This window comes from Podarcis melisellensis (genome assembly GCF_964234715.1).
Source record: "Podarcis melisellensis genome assembly, chromosome: 3".
Taxonomy (NCBI): Eukaryota; Metazoa; Chordata; class Lepidosauria; order Squamata; family Lacertidae; genus Podarcis; species Podarcis melisellensis.
Window position 1 is genome coordinate 40,162,198 of NC_138530.1, and position 21,291 is coordinate 40,183,488.

Below are 21,291 nucleotides of genomic sequence, written 5' to 3' on the forward strand. Positions count from 1 at the left end.
CAAGAGTGGCAATAAATTATTTCAAAGTAATTTAGGTTTTCTGCAGCAAACATATTGCAATGTAGAAGAGCAGGGTCAGAATGCATCTATCTCTTACTGGTTAGCAGCTAGACTTGTTATAGCTCAGTTTTGGAAAGACTTGAAAGGGGCACCCTTATCGAATGGTCTTAAAAGCGTTTGGCAATTGGCCTCGATAGCGAAATAGACCAACAAAATATCACTCCATAAAGGAAAAGATACAAAAACTCATTTCCAACTGACTGATACTGTTTTTACTGATTGCATGAATAAGAAAAACCACCCTGAACTCTCACTAACATCCAGGCTTTTTTTCTTTTTTCTTCTCTAGGTTAAAGGATATTTTATGCTTTAGACTGCTGTGTTGTTTTTATGATGTTAGCTGCTCTGAGCCCAGCTTCGGCCGGGGAGGGCAGGATACAAATAAATTAATAATAATAATAATAATGCTGTATTTTCAGTATTTTTTGTTTGTTTTGGAAAAAACAACAACCCTAATAATGTTATTAAAAATATATATGTTATTTTTTTAAAAAGAATATCAGGGCCACACCTACTGGCCATGCCCCCCATGCCCTCTGTCAGCCATCCATGTATTGAGGGAAGATGTGAATAGGGTTGTGTGCGCTACATGTGTAGGGTCCCCGTACTGGGCATGTGGGGGGAAGGGGATACAATGACAGGGATGGAGTTGAAATAGTGTGAATAGAGCTGAATGCCCAGATAATATTATTGCATGGTTACATTTCTGTATTCTTATTCTGTTACCACTTACAGCCTTTCTGTATCGCAGCACATCGTTCAACTGTGGAACTCTCTGCCACAGGAGGCAGCGGTAGCCACCGATTTGGATGGCTTTAAAAGAGGATTAGACAAATTCATGGAGGAGATGGCTATTGAATGCTACCAGCCATGATGGCTATGCTCTGCCTCCATGGTTGGAGACAGCAATGATTCTGAATACCAGCTGCTGGAAATCACAGGAGGGCAGAGTGCACTTGTGCCCGACTTCTGCTTGCAGGTTTCCTGCAGGCATCTGGCTGGCCACTCTGAGAACAGGATGCTGAAATGGGTGGGCTGTTGACCTGATCCAACAGGGTCTTCTTATGGTTTCATGTGCTATGCAACCTGGTCCTGTGCTGAGTTACCTGGAGTTGTCTTGTTGGCATTTACTCTCAGTGAGGTGTGAACAGGATTGCTGTCCTAACATTTCCCCATCTTTCCTCTTTAGAGCTCCCCACAGTGATTCCCAGAGAATGTGCCCTGCTTAGCTTTGCCTCCCATTTAATTTAGTGACTGTGCTGGTCCTGTGGGTTTCCATGAGGCGTGGTCCTAGTCCAGTCTGAGGTCGAGGGTGCAGTATTGAGGCCGTCCATCAAAGCTGAAGCTGGGTCAGGAGATCCGGCAGGCAGGAACTGCCTACCAACAACTAAGGGGCTGGCTGGCTTTTATCTGCCCCAAGGCATAGGGCAGTCCACAGGTGACTTGCCTCTCCTGTCCTGGAGGTGAGCACTCCTTCTGCGGGAACTTAGTTCCCTCCGCCTCTCTGCCCTGAGCCTCTGCAGCTCAGGAGAGGCTGGAGGGTTACCGGACCCAGAGGCAACCTCAGCCTCCCCTGACAGGGCTGAGAGTGGAGCGCCTGCAGGCAATGGGTCCTCCATCCCCTCAGGAGCCAGAGCAGACTCAGCTGGCGCCTGCACCTGAGGATCCAGCACAGGTGAGGACCCTTCAGGCTCAAGCCCCAGCCCCGGCTCAGCTGGTTCTGGAGGCGGGGAATCCTGTGCAGGCTGGGATTCCTCAGGTTCAGCCTCCAAGTCCAAATCCCAGGCCATCACAGTGACACACTGGGCCAGAGTCTGGAATTTAATGGGGTGGTGGGTGCCGCCACTATTCAACCCGAGCTGCTACAACTTATATATTTTCCCTCTCTGCGTTCTTTCCTCTGTCCCTTCCTTCTGAGTTTTCCCATGGAAGAGAGAAGCGAGTAACCCAAGCTTGTCATCCATCATACAGTGTCAGTGGGATTCTCCATAGAGCCTGTGGCAATAGAATGATGGAAAGTGGTGTCATGCAAATTGTCCAATTAATTGTCGAATGAAAACCATGCACCCTTCTCTAACTCTCTCAGTTTACACGTAGCACAACTGAATGACTCTCTGTTATTCTTCTAGTGGAATTGTTTACGCATTACACTGAAGACTGCTTCCTATCTTGGTGATTTTCTACTTACGGCAATAACAAGTAAGTCGCATATTAAAACTCAGTCTTCACCAAATATTTACCAGATGATGTGTACTCTGAAATCAGCAAAAGGATCCTTTTACACAACCAAAATTAATCCAGGACCAGCTGTGGGGTAGCACTAGGATCACTATTGTGATGCTGGTATTCAGCAATATTATAATTCATTATTGCCTATTCACTACCATATCACCTTTTAATTTTTTTAAAAAAGGAGGCATTAGGAGTGGGACCCTGATCGTCAAAAATGGCTGAGCCACTTAATACGACATTGTCCACATTACATTTTGATGAGCTAGATTTAGATTTGGTCCTAGATATGCCCCGTATCAGGGATTCCAGAAATGCCTTTGAGGGGCTGGAGGAGGTCCAATATTAAATTTAAAATAAAATTCAAAATAGGGTCCAATCAGTTCAGTATTGTTTTAGAATGATAGAAGAAGTACCGGCACACTGTTCAGGGCCCTGCCTCTTCACCCCCAACCTCATCTCCCCCTCTCTTCCCACACATTAATTCTCAGAGCCAGTGTGGTGTAGTGGTTAAGAGCAGTGGACTCGTAATCTGGCGAACCAGGTTCGATTCTCTGCTCCTCCACATGCAGCTGCTGGGTGACCTTGGGCTAGTCACACTTCTCTGAAGTCTCTCAGCCCCACTCACCTCACAGAGTGTTTGTTGTGGGGGAGGAAGGGAAAGGAGAATGTTAGCCGCTTTGAGACTCCTTCGGGTAGTGATAAAGCAGGATATCAAATCCAAACTCTTCTCTTCGTCATCTTCAGCTCTGTTGGACTCCTCCCTCTACAGCAAAAGCTCAGTGCCCAGGGCACAGCAAACCAAGTCCTGCAGTGGTTCCTGCATGCTAGTAAACAGGCTGCACCTCCCTCTTCCATCAATTAACCTTCAATACAACAGTTATCTTTCCCTTGATCATCTGTAACAGGGAGCACTATTCCCCGCCCTTCCTCTTACTTGTGTCCCTGACCTTGATTAAATTAACTGCACAGTGTTAACCATGTGGAAATGCAGAAAACCTCTTTTCTTTTTGTGATATCTGTCAATTCAGGGAAAAAAAAGATTTGATCATCACAGTTTAGAAATAAGTTTTTATTGAGACATTTTAATTTTTGGAAGAAAACACAAAACAGATTTTTAACAGTTCTGATTGCTGGGTGGAAACCTCCAAAATGGTGCCAATGTAAGATGTGCTTATCAGAGCTCCATGGATTCCTTTTTTAAATCCTTTAATTACATGGCGAAGATTGCTTGCTGGCTCCCCCCCCCCTTTTATCGGAGGCAAGGTTGTTTTAAGTGCTCCAGCAACCTCAAGGAATTTGTATCATAGAACTTTGTGGAGCCGGCGTTGTAAATTAGTTTTAATGAAGCCAAAGAGCCTTACAGCCACCGCCCTAGCTTCCTGGCGGTTATATCTGCACATTATTAAAAAAGTATTTTAAGTTCTGATTGCCCAAAATATCCCACCTTCCCCCAGAACCAATTAAACATATATATATGGAGTGGAAGGAAAAGGATACAAATTAAGTGAGGCAAGTAGGAAGAGTACACAAAAGAGGAGAGATTTCTGATTCCAGTTGGTCCAAAAATTCAGATCAGATACAAATAAATGTCGTGCTTGTACACACCTGTTCAATGTTGTTCAACACTGTTTAAATGTTTCTTGTCCTTGTGACTGCCAGTTGTTGAAGATCCTCAGTCCAAGATTCAAGGTGTGGCTGAGTCGATGCTTTCCAGTGCCAAGTAATATTAAAGTACCATGCCATTTTTATGGAAAGTGCTGAGCGTTAAATTGAGGCATCAGAGTATTGTGGCTGAACCAGGACATTCTGATATGAATGCCGGAATGAGGCAATAATGGGACAATACATAGGGGCTGAAGTTCCTTCAGGTGCCATATTTCTCCAGCAGGATTTTGATTTGTAAATCACAATTGATGAAATCTATCCAGGGCTCAAACAAACATGCAAGACAATATTCTTGCAGTCTGAGGAGGAACAACAGATAGACTAAAATAGAGTTCCACTGTGATGATTTGTGCCTATAGTCCTATTCCTACTGAAGGAAAAATATAAGATACCGTGTGCCTGTATAAGCTTTTCTAAGGATTTCAAATTGTGGAGGAAACATTAGGAACGTCAGATAAAGCCAAAGCTCCGGAGTTAAGTTTAGCACTGAAGCAATAGCACAACTGCAGATATTGACAAAATGCTGCGATGGGTAACTTTAATTCCAATTTTTAATTCTCAAAAGGTTTAAAAGTACTACCACTATCCTTTGGGACAAAGACTCAATATTCCACTAGAACCAGGTATCCCATGTTATCACATATATTTTAAACCGTTCTTAATAATCATCATCTGTGATAATTTCTGGGTTACCAAAAGTGAATCTCGATGTGAACCAAGTTTAAAAATCACAAAACCTAGTGAGGGTCTCAAGTTCTTTCATATCTCATGTGCTCTAGATCTGAATGTTAAAACAGACACATTCCCTGATCTGGTTTAAAAAGTCGAAGTTCTGCATTTTAAAACTCCATTGATTTTAATGGGGGAGGTCTAAGCTTGTGTTCCACTTTCTCACTGAAACCGATGTGTTATAAGCGTGCTTCATTTCGGTTGGATTGTGCCCCATATGTTATGCCAGAAAACCTTGAAAGGGATGTTTGTATTAGCAAATGAGCTTTATCATAAACTTTCTCCCTATCTTGTGGTTTTAAAACAGCACTATCTGCTTTCTATTGAGAATTTCCCCTGGAATAGTCTACTGCTGTGAAAATGGCCAGGATCTCATAAAGTCAGCATTCTGATTTGATGAGCTCAAGTAGGAGAGATTACTATTTAAACAATAATCTTCGCTGTCCAGTGAATTTGCAAGGGGAATAATCAAAGAACACAAAACACAGAAGGATATTATCTTAATTGTAAGATTAGCTGATATATTTCCCTAGTGGGAGATCTCTTTCAAAAGAATAGCATTTTCTTAAAGGTAACTTAAGAGACTGACTCTAACTCAGAAAGCTTAATTCAGCCAAAAACATCAGACTTCTGGTCAGCACAGGTCCTGGAAAATTGCACTTTCTGATTCCACTAAAGTGTTGCCCTTACTAGAAAGTGAGTAGTCCTGCCAAAGATGAAACCATTTTCTCATACCCCCAACACCTTCCAAACATATATTTGCTGACTTGGCAGAAGGTGGAAAGTTCATGGTTATTGAATTCATCTGTGCTAATACTTGGTCCTTCCTTTCTGCTCTCTGGTAATCAGAACCACTAGTAACACCAAGCAGTGAAAGATACAAGAGAACACCTTTCCTTAACCTTGGGTATACTTCTTTAATTCCCTATAAGAAAATATGGCCCAGTTCAAACATTTGTTTACTCCACTTGTGAGGAAGTTCACAGAAGAGCTCCATCAGCTCACTATGACACACATGGGGCTCCAAATTAGGATGAATGAATTTTGCAAAATCTGTGTGGGCAAGTTGTGGAACACAGCAATAATCTTAATTAAAGTACGGAAGTTATTTTCCTCTGGGCACTACTGAAGCACAGAACTAGTAAAATGTAATGGGAATGTACGGTAAGTGGGTTTCAACTGCATCTTGAAATAAGCCTCTTCTTCATGAAAGTGTAATTCAGATACAGAAACGTGATTTTCCACATTAATTCTTTACTCTTTATTGTATTGCACAAAGTATTAAAACAATGCAGGGACATCACTATATTCCCTGACGTACCATCTTCTGCAGCACAGTCTCCTTTGAGCTTCCCTCTAAAATCATAAAATAACCCATTGCAAAATTTCAAAGATTTGTGTGTCAATGTCAGTAACTGAAAGGAACAAAGCTAAAGGATCAAATACGTATTTTTCATAAATGCACACAAATATACAGTTTATACAATGGCTCTCCAAAAAAAATGCCAAGCAACAGCTCACTGGTGCAATTGTGTGTGTGTGTGTAGAATCTGATGTGAATGTGCATAAAAACAGATTTCAGCTCATAAAATAATGCAGTGAGTGTAATTCATCTCTTTAAAAATTGGATTGTCTAAGATTGAATATGTATTGGCATAAGAGCTCACATAAGGGGCTCCAGTAACTTCAATGGCACCAGTTTGTATTGGCTACATATATTTCCCATAACAGTTGAACAGAAGAAAGCCATTCCCATTTGAACACAGAGCTATGCATTAACACTCAACAATAACAGTGCAGCCAGAATGAAAAACATTGCTAATAATAAAAAAAAACCTACTATCATTCTGGGAAATAGTTACATATTAAGTAATGCTGAACTAATTAACATTTAACCTTCACTTCATAAATCTTCTGCCTGGCACACACAGGGTCCTTGAGAACCAAAGGGTTCCTGAAAATGAATTAATTGTCCTAACTTGCAGAATCAATCCAAATATTATGTTGACGACAACTCTTGGTTCTTAGAAAACAGTTTCATTGACTGAAAATTGTGTTGTTAAAATACCTCCTCTTGTTATCTGACATTTGCCATGTTAAAAAAATCATGGAAATTAAGTAAAAAAATAGTTTAAAGTCATTTGTTTTAGAAAAATTGTCTACTGCAAAGGGAGTTGGTTTTGTATATAAACACGCAAATCACAATCCATCTAAAGTTAAGCACACTTAAATCCCATTCATCCTTAAAAGGTGCACCCAATGCTTTACTGAGAAGTAAGGCTCACTGAGTTCAATGAGGCTTATTCCCAAAGAAGGATTGTGGAGGATTGCAGCCTCAATTGCTTAACCTTAGCTGGATGGCGCCTGTACATTTCAGTTGTGTTTGTATGAATGACTGAGGCAAAAAAGCAGCAAGTTCTATGTTTTGTTTTTGTCCATTACGTTGAGCACTTCATCCAAAAGTGATGGCCCGAGGTCAAGTTGCAAAGAAAGAAGAGGCTCTGCCAGATCTGAAAGGGAGTCTTCTGATTTAGGCTGAGTCTTGGTTAGATCACATGAAAGATGGCCATTGTCAAATAACTCCTCTGTTTGCCATTCAGCGTATTGCTCCGAAAGGCTGGATGAATGACTGTCTCTCCCATTAGTATAATGCGATGTTGGGACGTTCCGCTCCCATGTGATGTCATCTTTGTATATTTTCCCATTCTCCAAGTGTTTGCTCTTCCCCTGCAACTTTTCTTCCATTACGGGCTCGCAGCTATGCCTGGGATTCCTTAAAGGCCCCAAAGAGTCCTGCTTTGAATTAAACGTCACCGGTGACAACAAGGGCAGCATGAGGGCTTGAGAACCACCAATGGCAGGAAGTGATATGGCATTTTTGAGGACCGGAGAAGGCGTTTCGGCAAACACAGAGTCAGAGGTGCTGTTTGCCCTGAGGAACTCATTGTGGCCTTCGCACTGGCTGGCTGTCTCTCCCTCGTTCCCAGGTAAGAGCTCATAATTCCCTTGCAGGAAGGAGATGTCTCCAAAAACATCGTGCTGTCCTTCTTTCCCGATATGAATTGTGTGGCGAAAATCACCGAGAGGTGGGCTGATCATATCAGGAGACAAAATGTCCCTCAGCTTGAATTTCTTCCCTTTCTTATTGTTGCCGGCTTTCAGGTAGATGGGTGTCTTGGCTGGCATCTTTTCGCAGTGTTTGAGCAGCGGCAGGGGGGGATTTTTGGTAGAAAGGAAGGAATAAAAATAGTCAGCAAGTCTGAGTAGCTCTTCTCCGGCAAATCCTTCTTGTTATCTATGCCATATTATTGACTCTGGGATTGGTTATCAACAGGCATTCACACGCCACCGCCGCTGCCTTCCCCGCCTTCCAAAATTCTGTGCCCCAGAACGTCAGTGTAAACTTCCCTCCTCAAAGTGACACTTCGCTAGGCTTGCAAGAATGCTCACTTTCCTCCAGGACTTCAGCAACCTACATGAGAAATAAAAGAGGTTATTATTAACTTGCTCTTCATGGTTCATTCAATCTGATATTTGCACAAAAAACCCAAAAACAAAGCAGCAACATAATTAATAGCACTCTTGACAGCTCCAGCATGGAGATTAGCTGTATGAAGTTGCTTCCCTTCATTAAGCAGGATAAAAGGATTCCTCTAACGAGAGGCTAACCCACCTTTTCCCTGACTTTGTACATTTTGAAAGCCAGAACTCCTTAGACGTGGTTGCCAAATCCAACTCTCTTAATAAACTTACTATATTGGTTTCTCTTGGTTTTCTTATTTTGTCAATCATCTTCCATCTTAGTGCCAGGCAAAGCCCACACCTTTCAGCATTCCAGAGGCACTTCTAAACATCTGTACCAAAAAGTTCCTTCCTCACAAAAAAACAGAGGTTTATAAACATAGCTTTGTGGGCCTTTGAAACTGAAGCTGGAATATCTTTGTAGGTGTAGTTTGGAAGATCAAAGCTGAAATTGTTTTAACAGATGCCTACAAATTTTAGGGTTTATCTGGGCAATCAGTTCAAAGAATGCCCTTCCTTGCCCCTCAGTTTCAGTTGCATAATATGACAAGGGTTGATTCACAGGCTAAATAGTATGATATCCAGGCTACTCATAATGGATTAGGGTTGGAATGACCTCGCTGCAATGACTAGGCTACTGCCACATATATTAGCCTTTTAAACTATAGGAGGTTATTGTTTTTGTTTGTTATTATGTTATGTATTTTTGATATTGTAAACTGCCCTGTGATCCTTGGATGAAGGGCGGTTTGGAATTTAATAAATAAATGATGATGATAATATTTTTTTAAAGGCTATATTGTATACACCCTTGTGCATCCCAGGTGAAAAGCAGGGACCTGCACAGGTGTTCAAATTGTAGTCTCAGTTTTCACTGCGTCGAAACCAACAAGTTTACTAGTTTCAAACTTGCTCTTTACAGGCTGAGTTGTGGTGGATTTATTTAAATAAGCTGTAGTTTAGGGTATAATCCTATACACACATACCTGTAAGTAAAGCCTGTTGAACTCAACAGAACTTACTCCTAAATAAACATGAATAGGATTGGATTTAGGGAATAATCAGGAAAAAAGGGTTCATTTAAATTTGCATTCTCTTTGCTAGAGCAATGACATGTGATTTCAAAATGGTAAAGCAGATTTTGAATAAGGATTCCATCAGCTTTACCATTTTGAAATTTAATTTATTTCCTAACAGGCATGCATATTAACTGGTTGCTATAATAATTAATACAGAGATATTTAAAAAAATACACCAATCAATAAGCACATAAATATAAAAGGCAGGGTAAAAAGAACAACAATCCTATAAATGATTTTATATTACAAACTATGTTCAACCGGGAACACAGAAATAGAATCAGTATACAAATGAAATCAATGTAGTTCCCAAAACCATTAAAGCTGAAGTCTGATTTTTTAGGGAACTATAGCCCAATAATTTTGCTGACTAGGATTTATAAACTACAAAATTTAGAATATAGTGAAGCTTAAAAAGAAATTTACCAAATACATTCACACATAAACAGTTCCATAATTATATACAGAAAGAATAAATATAACGTAACAGCAATATATTTTAAACTTCCTTGTTTCAATATATAGGTCAATTTACTACAGGCTTCCTCAAACTCGGCCCTCCAGATGTTTTTGGCCTACAACTCCCATGATCCCTAGCTAGCAGGACCAGTGGTCAGGGATGATGAGAATTGTAGTCTCAAAACATCTGGAGGGCTGAGGTTGAGGAAGCCTGATTTACTATATAAAAGCCATCATATTTAAATACTTGTTGCATGAATAATCATAGTTAGGAGGAGAAAAAAAGATAATGGGAAGTACAGTACCTTCCACCATGCAACCTGAATTTACCAGTATGTGATCCCACCCGAAAAAACAGTGTCAACCTTAAAAGCTGCGCCAGTTTCTCAAAAGCAAGATATTTTCTCTGGTAGTTTTACTTTACATAGGAAAGCAGCCTTTAATTTGCGATTTCATATTAAGATTTCTCTTTCTTTCTTTCTTTCTTTCTTTCTTTCTTTCTTTCTTTCTTTCTTTCTTTCTTTCTTTCTTTCTTTCTTTCTTTCTTTCTTTCATATCCTGCCTTTCCTCTGATGAGCTCGAGGTGGCATACAGTGGTACCTCAGGTTAAGTACTTAATTCGTTCCAGAGGTCTGTTCTTAACCTGAAGCTGTTCTTAACCTGAAGCACCACTTTAGCTAATGGGGCCTCCTGCTGCTGCTGTGCCACCGGAGCCCGATTTCTGTTCTTATCCTGAAGCAAAGTTCTTAATCTGAAGTACTATTTCTGGGTTAGCGGAATCTGTAACCTGAAGCGTATGTAACCTGAGGTACCACTGTATATGCATTTCTTCCTCCACATTTTATCCTTACAACAACCCTATGAGGTAGGTTAGGCTGAAACTGTAACTGACCCAAACTCACCAGGTTCTAGTCCAACACTTACTACTACACCACACTGGCTAATTTTGGCTATTCTTTTTTTTTAAGATGCTTCATATCATTATTATTTTATTTTATTTTAAGATGGTGAAAGCATGAAGTGATGAGAGCTATATCACTTGCTAGTGTTATTATAGGCACTATTCAATGTTTCAATTAATTTACCAAATAAAAAGAAAAGACATATGTAGGCAAAAAAACCAACAACTTACCTTCAATTATCTTTGTAATCCTGTGGAAAATTCTGTAGCTGTGGCAGAGTGTGGTTTCTGGAAAAGAAGAGCGGAGGAGAATGAATGTTGCCTGAAAAAACTCCCTTTTATACTTCTGAAATCCCATCATGCCCCTCAACTAGTCAGTTATGTTTGGGTGGCTCCTGTCGTCGGCTTATCTGTAAACATCCTGCCTGGAATTCTTGAAATGCTCCCTGAAAGAATGTGCATCAAAGTAACTTCATTTGATTGTATTAAAGCACTACCCCCCACTTTCACTGACTTAATCACCCTATAGATTGAATTACTGAGACTTCATACCTCAGTTCAGTAACTTCAAATAATCCTATAATGTCACAAAATGCTCAATGTGGACTTTTGTTTCTGAAACAGAATTTTCAAGCCTAAGGAATTTTGTACACATTCCTCGGGGCATATATTTTTCAATATTCTGTTTTCCACCTAACATCTTAGTTCTGTCTAACCTGACAGTAATTTTTTTGTTTTATTTTAAAAAAGTATTTCTGTAATCTGCCTCGTTTGAAGTGTATTCTCCCCTCAGCACCACAGTCATATGATTTATTATTAAATCTGATGTCTTAGCCACAGCCTATGTTGGGAGAAGAAGACATTTTAATTCATCTCGCTACTGAGAGTAGTTAAATGTTGTACAATTAAAATGTTTGCTAAAAGAGATCAGATGTTGCACTGTCAGGCCACTTCACATAGTCATCAATTTCTGATCATTATGTGAGAGGGGCACCATGAGCTATTTCAGTAGATTTTAATTTGATTTTAGTAAAGATTTTACATTACATCCAACCAGCAAAACACTGCTTGGGGTACAAGGTAAAGCTGAACAAGTCCAGCATTAGCTGTCCTCAAGGGTAGGCACTTGGTGAGTGCCAAGTTTATCACTTTAAAATACTGACTATAAAATTATGACAGCCATTTTAGCTTCCTTGAAGAATAAATAAAAAAGGATCAAACAAGATTCATGGCAGGTGGATAATTGTCATAAATTATATGCAAATTGATCAACTTAATAAAGGTGAAACAGAAGCAAAACACACCTTTATTCTTTTAGTTTGTAGATACAGTACAGAAAAAGCATTTGACTCTATAGAATGGAGGCCTATGCTTTAAAATGTTGAAGAAATCTGCAATTTTGTTGAAGCAATATATACAAAATTGTGGGTAGAATTTTGATTAATGGACTCATGCATCCCATAATACAATTGCAAAGATGTGTCAGACAGGAATGTGATAAAGTATCTTCTAGCTATTAAATTAATGCAGAAAAATCAGAAATTACTTATGAATGCTGAAGAACAATATAAAGCTGATACTGAATTTTCAACAGTTTGTAGATACAAGTTAAGAAGTTGTAGATCAGTGATACCCTAACTACCCACCCCACCCCGGACCACTTGAAAATTGTTGATATGGTGTGCTAGATGCTTTATTATTTTTAAGTACATTTTGATTGTTTCCCTTATTTCTTTTATATTTTTTTGTATTCCATGGGATTCATATTGTAATACAATAAAATACAATACAAGAAATAAAAGAAGCAACTAAAATACAACCAACATCAATACATATTTAATGTGATGGATGTGCCATCTCCTGTCTTCAGCCAGAAATCCAGACATGCTGAAGACCTGAATGAGCCACTTGGATTGTGGTTTGGGAACCTACATTCATAGAACATAGTAATACTGTTTTCAGATGATAAAGCTGCTTGCTGCTTGTTCCAATTCAGTGGTAAAACATGGATTTTCTCTGGGGAAGGCACCGTGACAAAAAATATCCGATCAGAAATGGAGTTTTAAAGCCCTGGCCTGTGCCTAGAAAAGCAGCACAAAAGGATGTCTGAATGAGCCCTTAGATAAAGATAATTTGGAGAAATTTAGGCAGGGTGTGAAAAAGCGTGCCAAGCTACCATTATCATGGCTAGGAAGAATGGTGGTCCTAAAGAGAGAGAAAAATACCTAAATCAGAATTTTTTTCCCTAACCCTACATATAAGGATTATACAAAAATTACACAGCAAAATCCAATCTAAAATTAAAAAGTATATACAGTGGTAAAAAGGTAAAGGGACCCATGACCATTAGGTCCAGTCGTGGCCGACTCTGGGGTTCCAGCGCTCATCTCGCTTTATTGGCCGAGGGAGCTGGCGTACAGCTTCCGGGTGATGTGGCCAGCATGACTAAGCCGCTTTTGGCGAACCAGAGTAGCATACGGAAACGCCGTTTATCTTCCCGCCGGAGCGGTACCTATTTATCTACTTGCACTTTGATGTGCTTTTGAACTGCTAGGTTGGCAGGAGCAGGGACCAAGCAACGGGAGCTCACCCCGTCACAGGGATTCAAACCTCCAACCTTCTGATCGGCAAGTCCTAGGCTCTGTGGTTTAACTCACAGCGCCACCTGCGTCCATATACAGTGGTACCTCGGGTACCCGATATACAGTGGTACCTCGGGTTAAGTACTTAATTCGTTCCGGAGGTCTGTTCTTAAACTGAAACTGTTCTTAACCAGAAGCACCACTTTAGCTAATGGGGCCTCCTGCTGCTGTCGTGCCACCGCCGCACAATTTCTGTTCTCCTCCTGAAGCAAAGTTCTTAACCCAAAGTAATATTTCTGGGTTAGCGGAGTCTGTAACCTGAAGCGTATGTAACCTGAAGCATATGTAACCCGAGGTACCACTGTATTAAGAATATATGGAAGTTCAGATAGGGAGACTACATTATCTGGGGATACTCCCAGATCCATCTGTGTCACTCGAGCCTTAAGTAGCCTCAGTGGCTAGGAGGACCTTTTATGGCTGATACACCAACTGCAGCTGTTTTTGGACAGGAATAGCCTGACCACAGTGATTCATGCATTGGGAACCTCAAGACTTGATTACTGCAATGCATTCTATGTGGGGCTTGGGCCTGGTTTGGAAGCGCCAACTGGTGCAAAATTCTGCAGCAAGACATTTGCTAGGAGCAGACAACTGCCCTTAACAACATGGGTCCAGCATACCTTAAGGGCTCTCTGATCCCTTATATCTGTGCCCAATCACAGAACCTTTGGAGGAGTCTCTGTTAGAGGTCTCTCGTGGCTCAGATGCCATGTATCAACCAGAAGTTGTGCATTCAGTATTGTGGCCCCAAGTCTGTAGAACTCGCAGCTGAAATTAGGCAGGCCTTCTCCCTACTGAACTTCATATACTTGTCAAACATCTATTGCAGCAAGCATTTTAAGGAAGTTACAATATCACCCTCCTTTGTGTAATACAGAGAGCATGTTCTCACTTCCATCAGGCTTGGCTCCAGTGTGATGTCCTAGTTAGCTCTGGTCTGCTTAATGCCCTCATTTGCATCCTTTCAGTGTCAGGTAAAAACCGCTCTCTTCTCCCAGGCATTTGAAAGATAATGATGGATGTTCTGTTGTTTATTGATAACTGTTTTCTGCTGCTGAAGTTTTATTGTGTCTGTTTATGGATCTTAATAATGATTTTATTGCAATGTATTCTTTTTTTGTTTTTATACTATGCATTTGGATCTTAATTTTCTTTGCTGTTACATTGCTCAAAGGCTCTTTCGCAGTTAGTGGCTGATAAGTGTAAAAAAAAAGCACAAATAAATAAATAAGAGTATCTAAGTAGGACTGAGGAGACTTGGGTTCAAATATTCACTCTGCCATAAAGCACGCTGAGTGGCCTTGGACTAATTATGCTATGCCGAGAGAGACTGTCTCACAGTGTAGGTGAGATGATACAATAGACAGATTTATTCACCTCAGCAGTGAGATTCATAAGAAGTACCATGGTATATATTTTAAAAAATAATGTTTAGATCACATTTACACCCAGACATATTCTTCAAGTGTGGGTTCTCTGAAAACAAGTAAGTCAATCTACTACATCTGTTTTGATTTTGCCTTTGCATCTATTATGAAGTAGGATGGTGGATTAAGTTGGTTCTGTCAGCCTGCATAAATTTTGCTTTCAACCATCTCATTTTAGGAATAGAGCAACTCTAGTGGCAAAACATATTGTTCTACAATCCTGGATATCTATTAAAAAATAAAGACAAGAGGACACGTTACATTTAGGAAAAAATGGGGGGAAAGTGAATGCAATTATCATAAATCCCGAATAAGCACGAATAAACCTGGGAGAAATTTTGGGCGTTATTTGAAGAGACCAAAGCTGTTGACTCATTGTTCCAGCCTCGAGCTTTGATCTTGATTTATCATCACATATGCCTTCCTTACCTCACCATCTTCACTTTTCTATCTTTTTTTCTTTCTTTTTAAAAATGTGGATAATGGGCTGCTGACTCAAGCTGGGCTAGGAAAGCACAGAGCAGATTTGACCTCTGTATTTAGGATTTATAGTTGCTTTACTCTGCTGCCATTTTGAAAATAAAGTCTGCAAACAGAGAGATTACACTTGAGTCTGGATTTCCAACATTCAAACCCAGGGTAAGCCAATGTGATGCCCCTCAGATGATTTTGGACTACAGTTCCCATCATCTTGGACTCTTGGTCATGTTGCCTGGGTCTGATGGTAGTTCAACGACATCTGGAGGGCACCACGTTGGCTATCCCTGCCCTAACTATTCTACCACACTGACTCTTAAACGACTAGTATTTATACAGCGCTTTTCCCTAACTGCTCAAAGTGCTTCATATACCGTATTTTTTGCTCTATAAGACTCACTTTTTCCCTCCTAAAAAGTAAGGGGAAATGTGTGTGCGTCTTATGGAGCGAATGCAGGTTGCGCAGCTATCCCAGAAGCCAGAACAGCAAGAGGGATTGCTGCTTTCACTGTGCAGCAATCCCTCTTGCTGTTCTGGCTTCTGAGATTCAGATTTTTTTTTCTTGTTTTCCTCCTCCAAAAACTAGGTGCGTCTTGTGGTCTGGTGCGTCTTATAGAGCGAAAAATACGGTACCTTATCTCAGTAATCTTCACAAGTCTCCCTGTAAGCCCAGTATGATTAGTTCCTAGCATGTTTGTGGCCAAGCCAGGATTTGAACTTCTGACTTCTGCTCATAGCTCATACTCTTAACTGCTATGCTAAATGAAACCCATCTTGCTCATGGGCCAGATACTGAAGTTCACAGATACAACTAGAATTATTCTTTTCTGCTGTATTTGCTATTTTTGTTAGAAACAGGAGAAATGCAAGAAATGCGTTTTTGATGCTGAAAAAAAGAGCAGCAGAGCTTTAGTCGTGTTTCCAAGCAAAGGTTTATGTCTCCCTTACTTCTTTCAAATGAGCAATTTTTAAGCACTATGGCCCTGGAGAGGATAGATACTATTTATTTTATAAGCTGTAAATATAGGACAATGAATATGCTACAAAAGGAACCTCTGGATATTGGTCATAATGACGTTTTTGAGAATTTTGCATTATGCTGACTTTGAAATTTAAATGTTCACAAGTCAAGTTATGAAATGGCATTCTTCTTTCAAATACCAAACTGGTCAAAATGAAAGGTGTGAAATGCTTTAATCAGTTCTCAGATAAATTTGTTTGGATAGGATACACTCAAGATTTTCAGAACAAAAGAGGGTGTGTGAGCATGCAAGGATCTGAGTCATAGATGAGTCATTGATAGTGTTAAGATAAGCATTCAAGAAGAAAACAGAGCTGTTTTGGATTAAATACTTTAGGAATGATATTGAATTCCAAAAAGACCATAGGCATCACAAGATGCTTAGATCAAAAGCCATAGGTTCTAGTCAATGTAACACTAAGCTATGTTTCCATTCTTCCCCTTTCTTCCCCCTACACAACTACTAAGTCTCTTCTGGACTTTCCCCTAACCCTTTGAAGCAGATCTGAGGACTATGTGGAGTTTACCACTGTATAGTGGTACCTTGGGTTAAGAACTTAATTCGTTCTGGAGGTCTGTTCTTAACCTGAAACTGTTCTTAACTTGAGAAGAAGAAGAGTCTGGATTTGATATCCCGCCTTTCACTCCCTTTAAGGAGTCTCAAAGCGGCTAACATTCTCCTTTCCCTTCCTCCCCCACGACAAACACTCTATAAGGTGAGTGGGGCTGAGAGACTTCAAAGAAGTGTGACTGGCCCAAGGTCACCCAGCAGCTGCATGTGGAGGAGCGGAGACGCGAACCCGGTTCCCCAGATTACGAAACTACCGCTCTTAACCACTACACCACACTGGCTCTTTAGCTAATAGGGCCTCCTGCTGCTGTCGCGCCACCACCACACAATTTCTGTTCTCATCCTGAAGCAAAGTTCTTAACCCGAGGTACTATTTCTGGGTTAGCAGAGTCTGTAACCTGAAGCGTCTGTAACCTGAAGCGTCTGTAACCTGAGGTACCACAGTACTAGTGGTGATCCTTGCATATATGAGCACAACTATTTTGCTGAATACTGTCCTATGTATTTATTTATGAGATTTAAATCCCACACTGCAAAACTTTTCCTAGAGTGCTTGTGTAAGGAAGAATCTAAGAACTAGGATCAGACAAAATCTAATTTTACATCACAGAGTCCAATGGGCTGGGGACCACTTCTTCTATAATGTTCCTCAACCAGCTTGTATTTCTTTGATTACCAGTCGTTTTTAGAAAATAAATTTGACTAAGAACTTGGTATGTTAAATCTAGAAATATAAGTCTAAAAAGGAGGAGATCATAGTGGTCATTTAAAGACTTTTATTGCATGCTTTGAGCAAAGCTAAGCATTTAAAATTCCATTAATTTTGGTACTTGAGAACATTTGGATTCTGTTCTCACAGTGGTCCATTAGGTATTCAGAGACTTAAAACCTCTGACACTGGAGGTAATACGTAAACATTATTACTAGTTGCTATTGATAGCCTTATCCTCCTTCAAGGTAGCTATGGTGAGAATAGCTTTCAACATATCTCCCACTGCAACCAATGGAACTGAAAAATCATTAACTTTGCCTGGATCATACCCTTAATGCTGTTAGAAGGAAGAGAGTGAATGATTGTTCGATTGATCCAACAAGAATAAGCTAAGAAACAAGGAGGTTGAGTTACAATAAAATTTAGGCAAAATGTCTATGAACACTGAAGCAAGTGACTGAACCAGTAGGCCAATTGTATGCCTTCTTGCTCCACATTTTGTGTCCCAAGTGAAACAGAATAATAGTATATGGCAGATATATCATATGTTGTTGTTGTTTAGTCGTTTAGTCGTGTCCGACTCTTTGTGACCCCATGGACCAGAGCACACCACGCACTCCTGTCTTCCACTGCCTCCTGCAGTTTGGTCAAACTCATGCTGGTAGCTTCGAGAACACTGCCCAAGCATCTCGTTCTCTGTCGTCCCCTTCTCCTTGTGCCCTCCATCTTTCCCAACATCAGGGTCTTTTCCAGGAAGTCTTCTCTTCTCATGAGGCGGCCAAAGTATTAGAGCCTCAGCTTCAGGATTTGTCCTTCCAGTGAGCACTCAGGGCTGATTTCCTTAAGAATGGATAGGTTTGATCTTCTTGCAGTCCATGGGACTCTCAAGAGTCTCCTCCAGCACCATAATTCAAAAGCATCAATTCTTCGGCAATCAGCCTTCTTTATGGTCCAGTTCTCACTTCCATACATCACAACTGGGAAAACCATAGCTTTTACTATACGGACCTTTGTTGGCAAGGTGATGTCTCTGCTTTTTAAGATATATCATATACTTTCCTTCTGATGTATTTAAAAGTGTCAGTTATCCATGCTATCGTCCTTAAGCTTTTTACAACTCCCCCCCCCCCACATATACCATGGAATTTTCTATAAGCAAAGATGAATGGCATGAATTAGAATGTATCAAATGTATGAACTGTTCTCTTGCATATATCTCACTGAAAGATTTGTGTGCAATTAATACATACCGTACATTGGTAGGATGTTTTTAAAAATGTGGGTTATGGATATGAAAAATAAACAGGAGCAAAACGTCTTATAAGTGCTTTTTTGGGTGGGAGGTGGTTTTTTTCAGTGGGCATGTGTGTCTTCATACATCCAAGTTCATAGAATCATAGAATCATAGAGTTGGAAGAGACCACAAGGGCCATCGAGTCCAACCCCTGCCAAGCAGGAAACACCATCAGAGCACTCCTGACATATGGTTGTCAAGCCTCTGCTTAAAGACCTCCAAAGAAGGAGACTCCACCACACTCCTTGGCAGCAAATTCCACTGTCGAACAGCTCTTACTGTCAGGAAGTTCTTCCTAATGTTTAGGTGGAATCTTCTTTCTTGTAGTTTGGATCCATTGCTCCGTGTCCACTTCTCTGGAGCAGCAGAAAACAACCTTTCTCCCTCCTCTATGTGACAGCCATGTTCAAATATATAAAAGGATGTCACATAGAGGAGGGAGAAAGGTTGTTTTCATATCACCCCTTAACCTCCTCTTCTCCAGGCTAAACATGCCCAGCTCCCTTAGCCGTTCCTCATAAGGCATCGTGTCCAGGCCTTTGACCATTTTGGTTGCCCTCCTCTGGACACGTTCCAGTTTGTCAGTGTCCTTCTTGAACTGTGGTGCCCAGAACTGGACACAGTACTCCAGGTGAGGTCTGACCAGAGCAGAATACAGTGGCACTATTACTTCCCTTGATCTAGATGCTATACTCCTATTGATGCAGCCCAGAATTGCATTGGCTTTTTTAGCTGCTGCGTCACACTGTTGGCTCATGTCAAGTTTGTGGTCAACCAAGACTCCTAGATCCTTTTCACATGTACTGCTCTCAAGCCAGGTGTCACCCATCTTGTATTTGTGCCTCTCATTTTTTTTGCCCAAGTGCAATACTTTACATTTCTCCCTGTTAAAATTCATCTTGTTTGTTTTGGCCCAGTTCTCTAATCTGTCAAGGTCGTTTTGAAGTGTGATCCTGTCCTCTGGGGTGTTAGCCACCCCTCCCAGTTTGGTGTCATCTGCAAATTTGATCAGGATGCCCTTGAGTCCATCATCCAAGTCGTTGATAAAGATGTTGAATAAGACCGGGCCCAAGACAGAACCCTGTGACACCCCACTAGTCACTCTTCTCCAGGATGAAGAGGAACCATTGATGAGCACCCTTTGGGTTCGGTCAGTCAGCCAGTTACAAATCCACTGAGTGGTAGTATAGTCAAATTCAGTCTTGGGTTAAACCTGGAAAATATGGCTTTGTGATGTCTACTGATCCAACGGTAATATTTGTTCCTCCACTAAAATCACTATAAATGGTTACATAAATGGTTACTAACAGCCCATTAGTAAAGATGGACAGGAGACTAATACTCTGGGAGTGTTGTGTAAATCTGTTTGGATGTAATTTCCCAGAAGCTTTTGCATAAATGCTCAGTGTGGTGCATGAATGAAGCATGAAAGCAGTCTTTGTACCATAGTAAAACTGCAAACAGAAGAAATTAAAACACACCAGATCCATAGCACTGTTGAAGGCTAATGACTAGTCACACATGCATGCAGCTTACTTGATTTCTCTATACTTGATGACTGGCAACAGAATAGTGTGGCCTTTTAGATAGGGCAGTGTAAAATTTATATCACTGGGGTTTGATATGTGATGGTCATAGGTGATCTCAGGTACTGGGAATCAACAATAACAATGTTAATATGAGACAGTATGGAAAACTGCACACACATGGGGCACTGCTGGTGCATGGCTTGTCTGAAGCGGCAAGGAACATAGGAATTGTTCTCTCTTTAACACTGCATAGTGCCAAACCTGCCAACTAAGATGTTCCCACACAGGTTTTGGATGTAGTGATGCAGCATAGTCCATCTTTGCAACTGCACAGCTGCTAGTCTACACAGTAGATACGGGAAATCATAGCATCAGTGTGGATGGATCACACAGTGCAGTAAAATGTTGTGTGTATAGATAAAAATGGTGCCCATCCCCAATTATTGTTTTTTAGTCGTTTAGTCGTGTCTGACTCTTCGTGACCCCATGGACCAGAGCACGCCAGGCACTCCTGTCTTCCACTGCCTCCCGCAGTTTGGTCAAACTCATGCTGGTAGCTTCGAGAACACTGTCCAACCATCTTGTCCTCTGCCGTCCCCTTCTCCTTGTGCCCTCCATCTTTCCCAACATCAGGGTCTTTTCCAGGGAGTCTTCTCTTCTCATGAGGTGGGCAAAGTATTGGAGCCTCAGCTTCAGGATTTGTCCTTCCAGTGAGCACTCAGGGCTGATTTCCTTAAGAATGGATAGGTTTGATCTTCTTGCAGTCCATGGGACTCTCAAGAGTCTCCTCCAGCACCATAATTCAAAAGCATAAATTTTTTGGCGATCAGCCTTCTTTATGTTCCCGCTCTCACTTCCATACATCACTACTGGGAAAACCATAGCTTTCACTATACGGACCTTTGTTGACCTGTCCCCAATAGTTATTCTCAAATTTCTGACAGCACCTTAACCAAATCTAGCATACT

At 40.8% G+C, this 21,291-nt stretch overlaps 1 protein-coding gene and 1 long non-coding RNA gene across 4 annotated transcripts in view; one reads left to right on the forward strand and one right to left on the reverse strand.

The window, feature by feature from the left end:
• Window positions 1-21,291, forward strand: part of LOC309366665 — a 190,367-nt gene that overhangs the window by 64,182 nt on the left and 104,894 nt on the right. The window lies entirely within an intron of this gene.
• Window positions 5,924-21,291, reverse strand: part of CDC42EP3 (CDC42 effector protein 3) — a 60,983-nt gene continuing 45,615 nt past the window's right edge. For all 3 annotated transcript variants that reach the window (XM_081905401.1, XM_081905400.1, XM_081905402.1), the window contains exons 2-3: window positions 10,879-10,935; window positions 5,924-8,158 (exon numbers count right to left, since the gene is read on the reverse strand). In XM_081905401.1, coding sequence (XP_081761527.1) covers window positions 7,105-7,872 — 768 coding nt within the window. In that variant the 5' untranslated portion in view covers window positions 7,873-8,158; window positions 10,879-10,935 and the 3' untranslated portion in view covers window positions 5,924-7,104. The remainder of the gene's footprint in view (window positions 8,159-10,878; window positions 10,936-21,291) is intronic.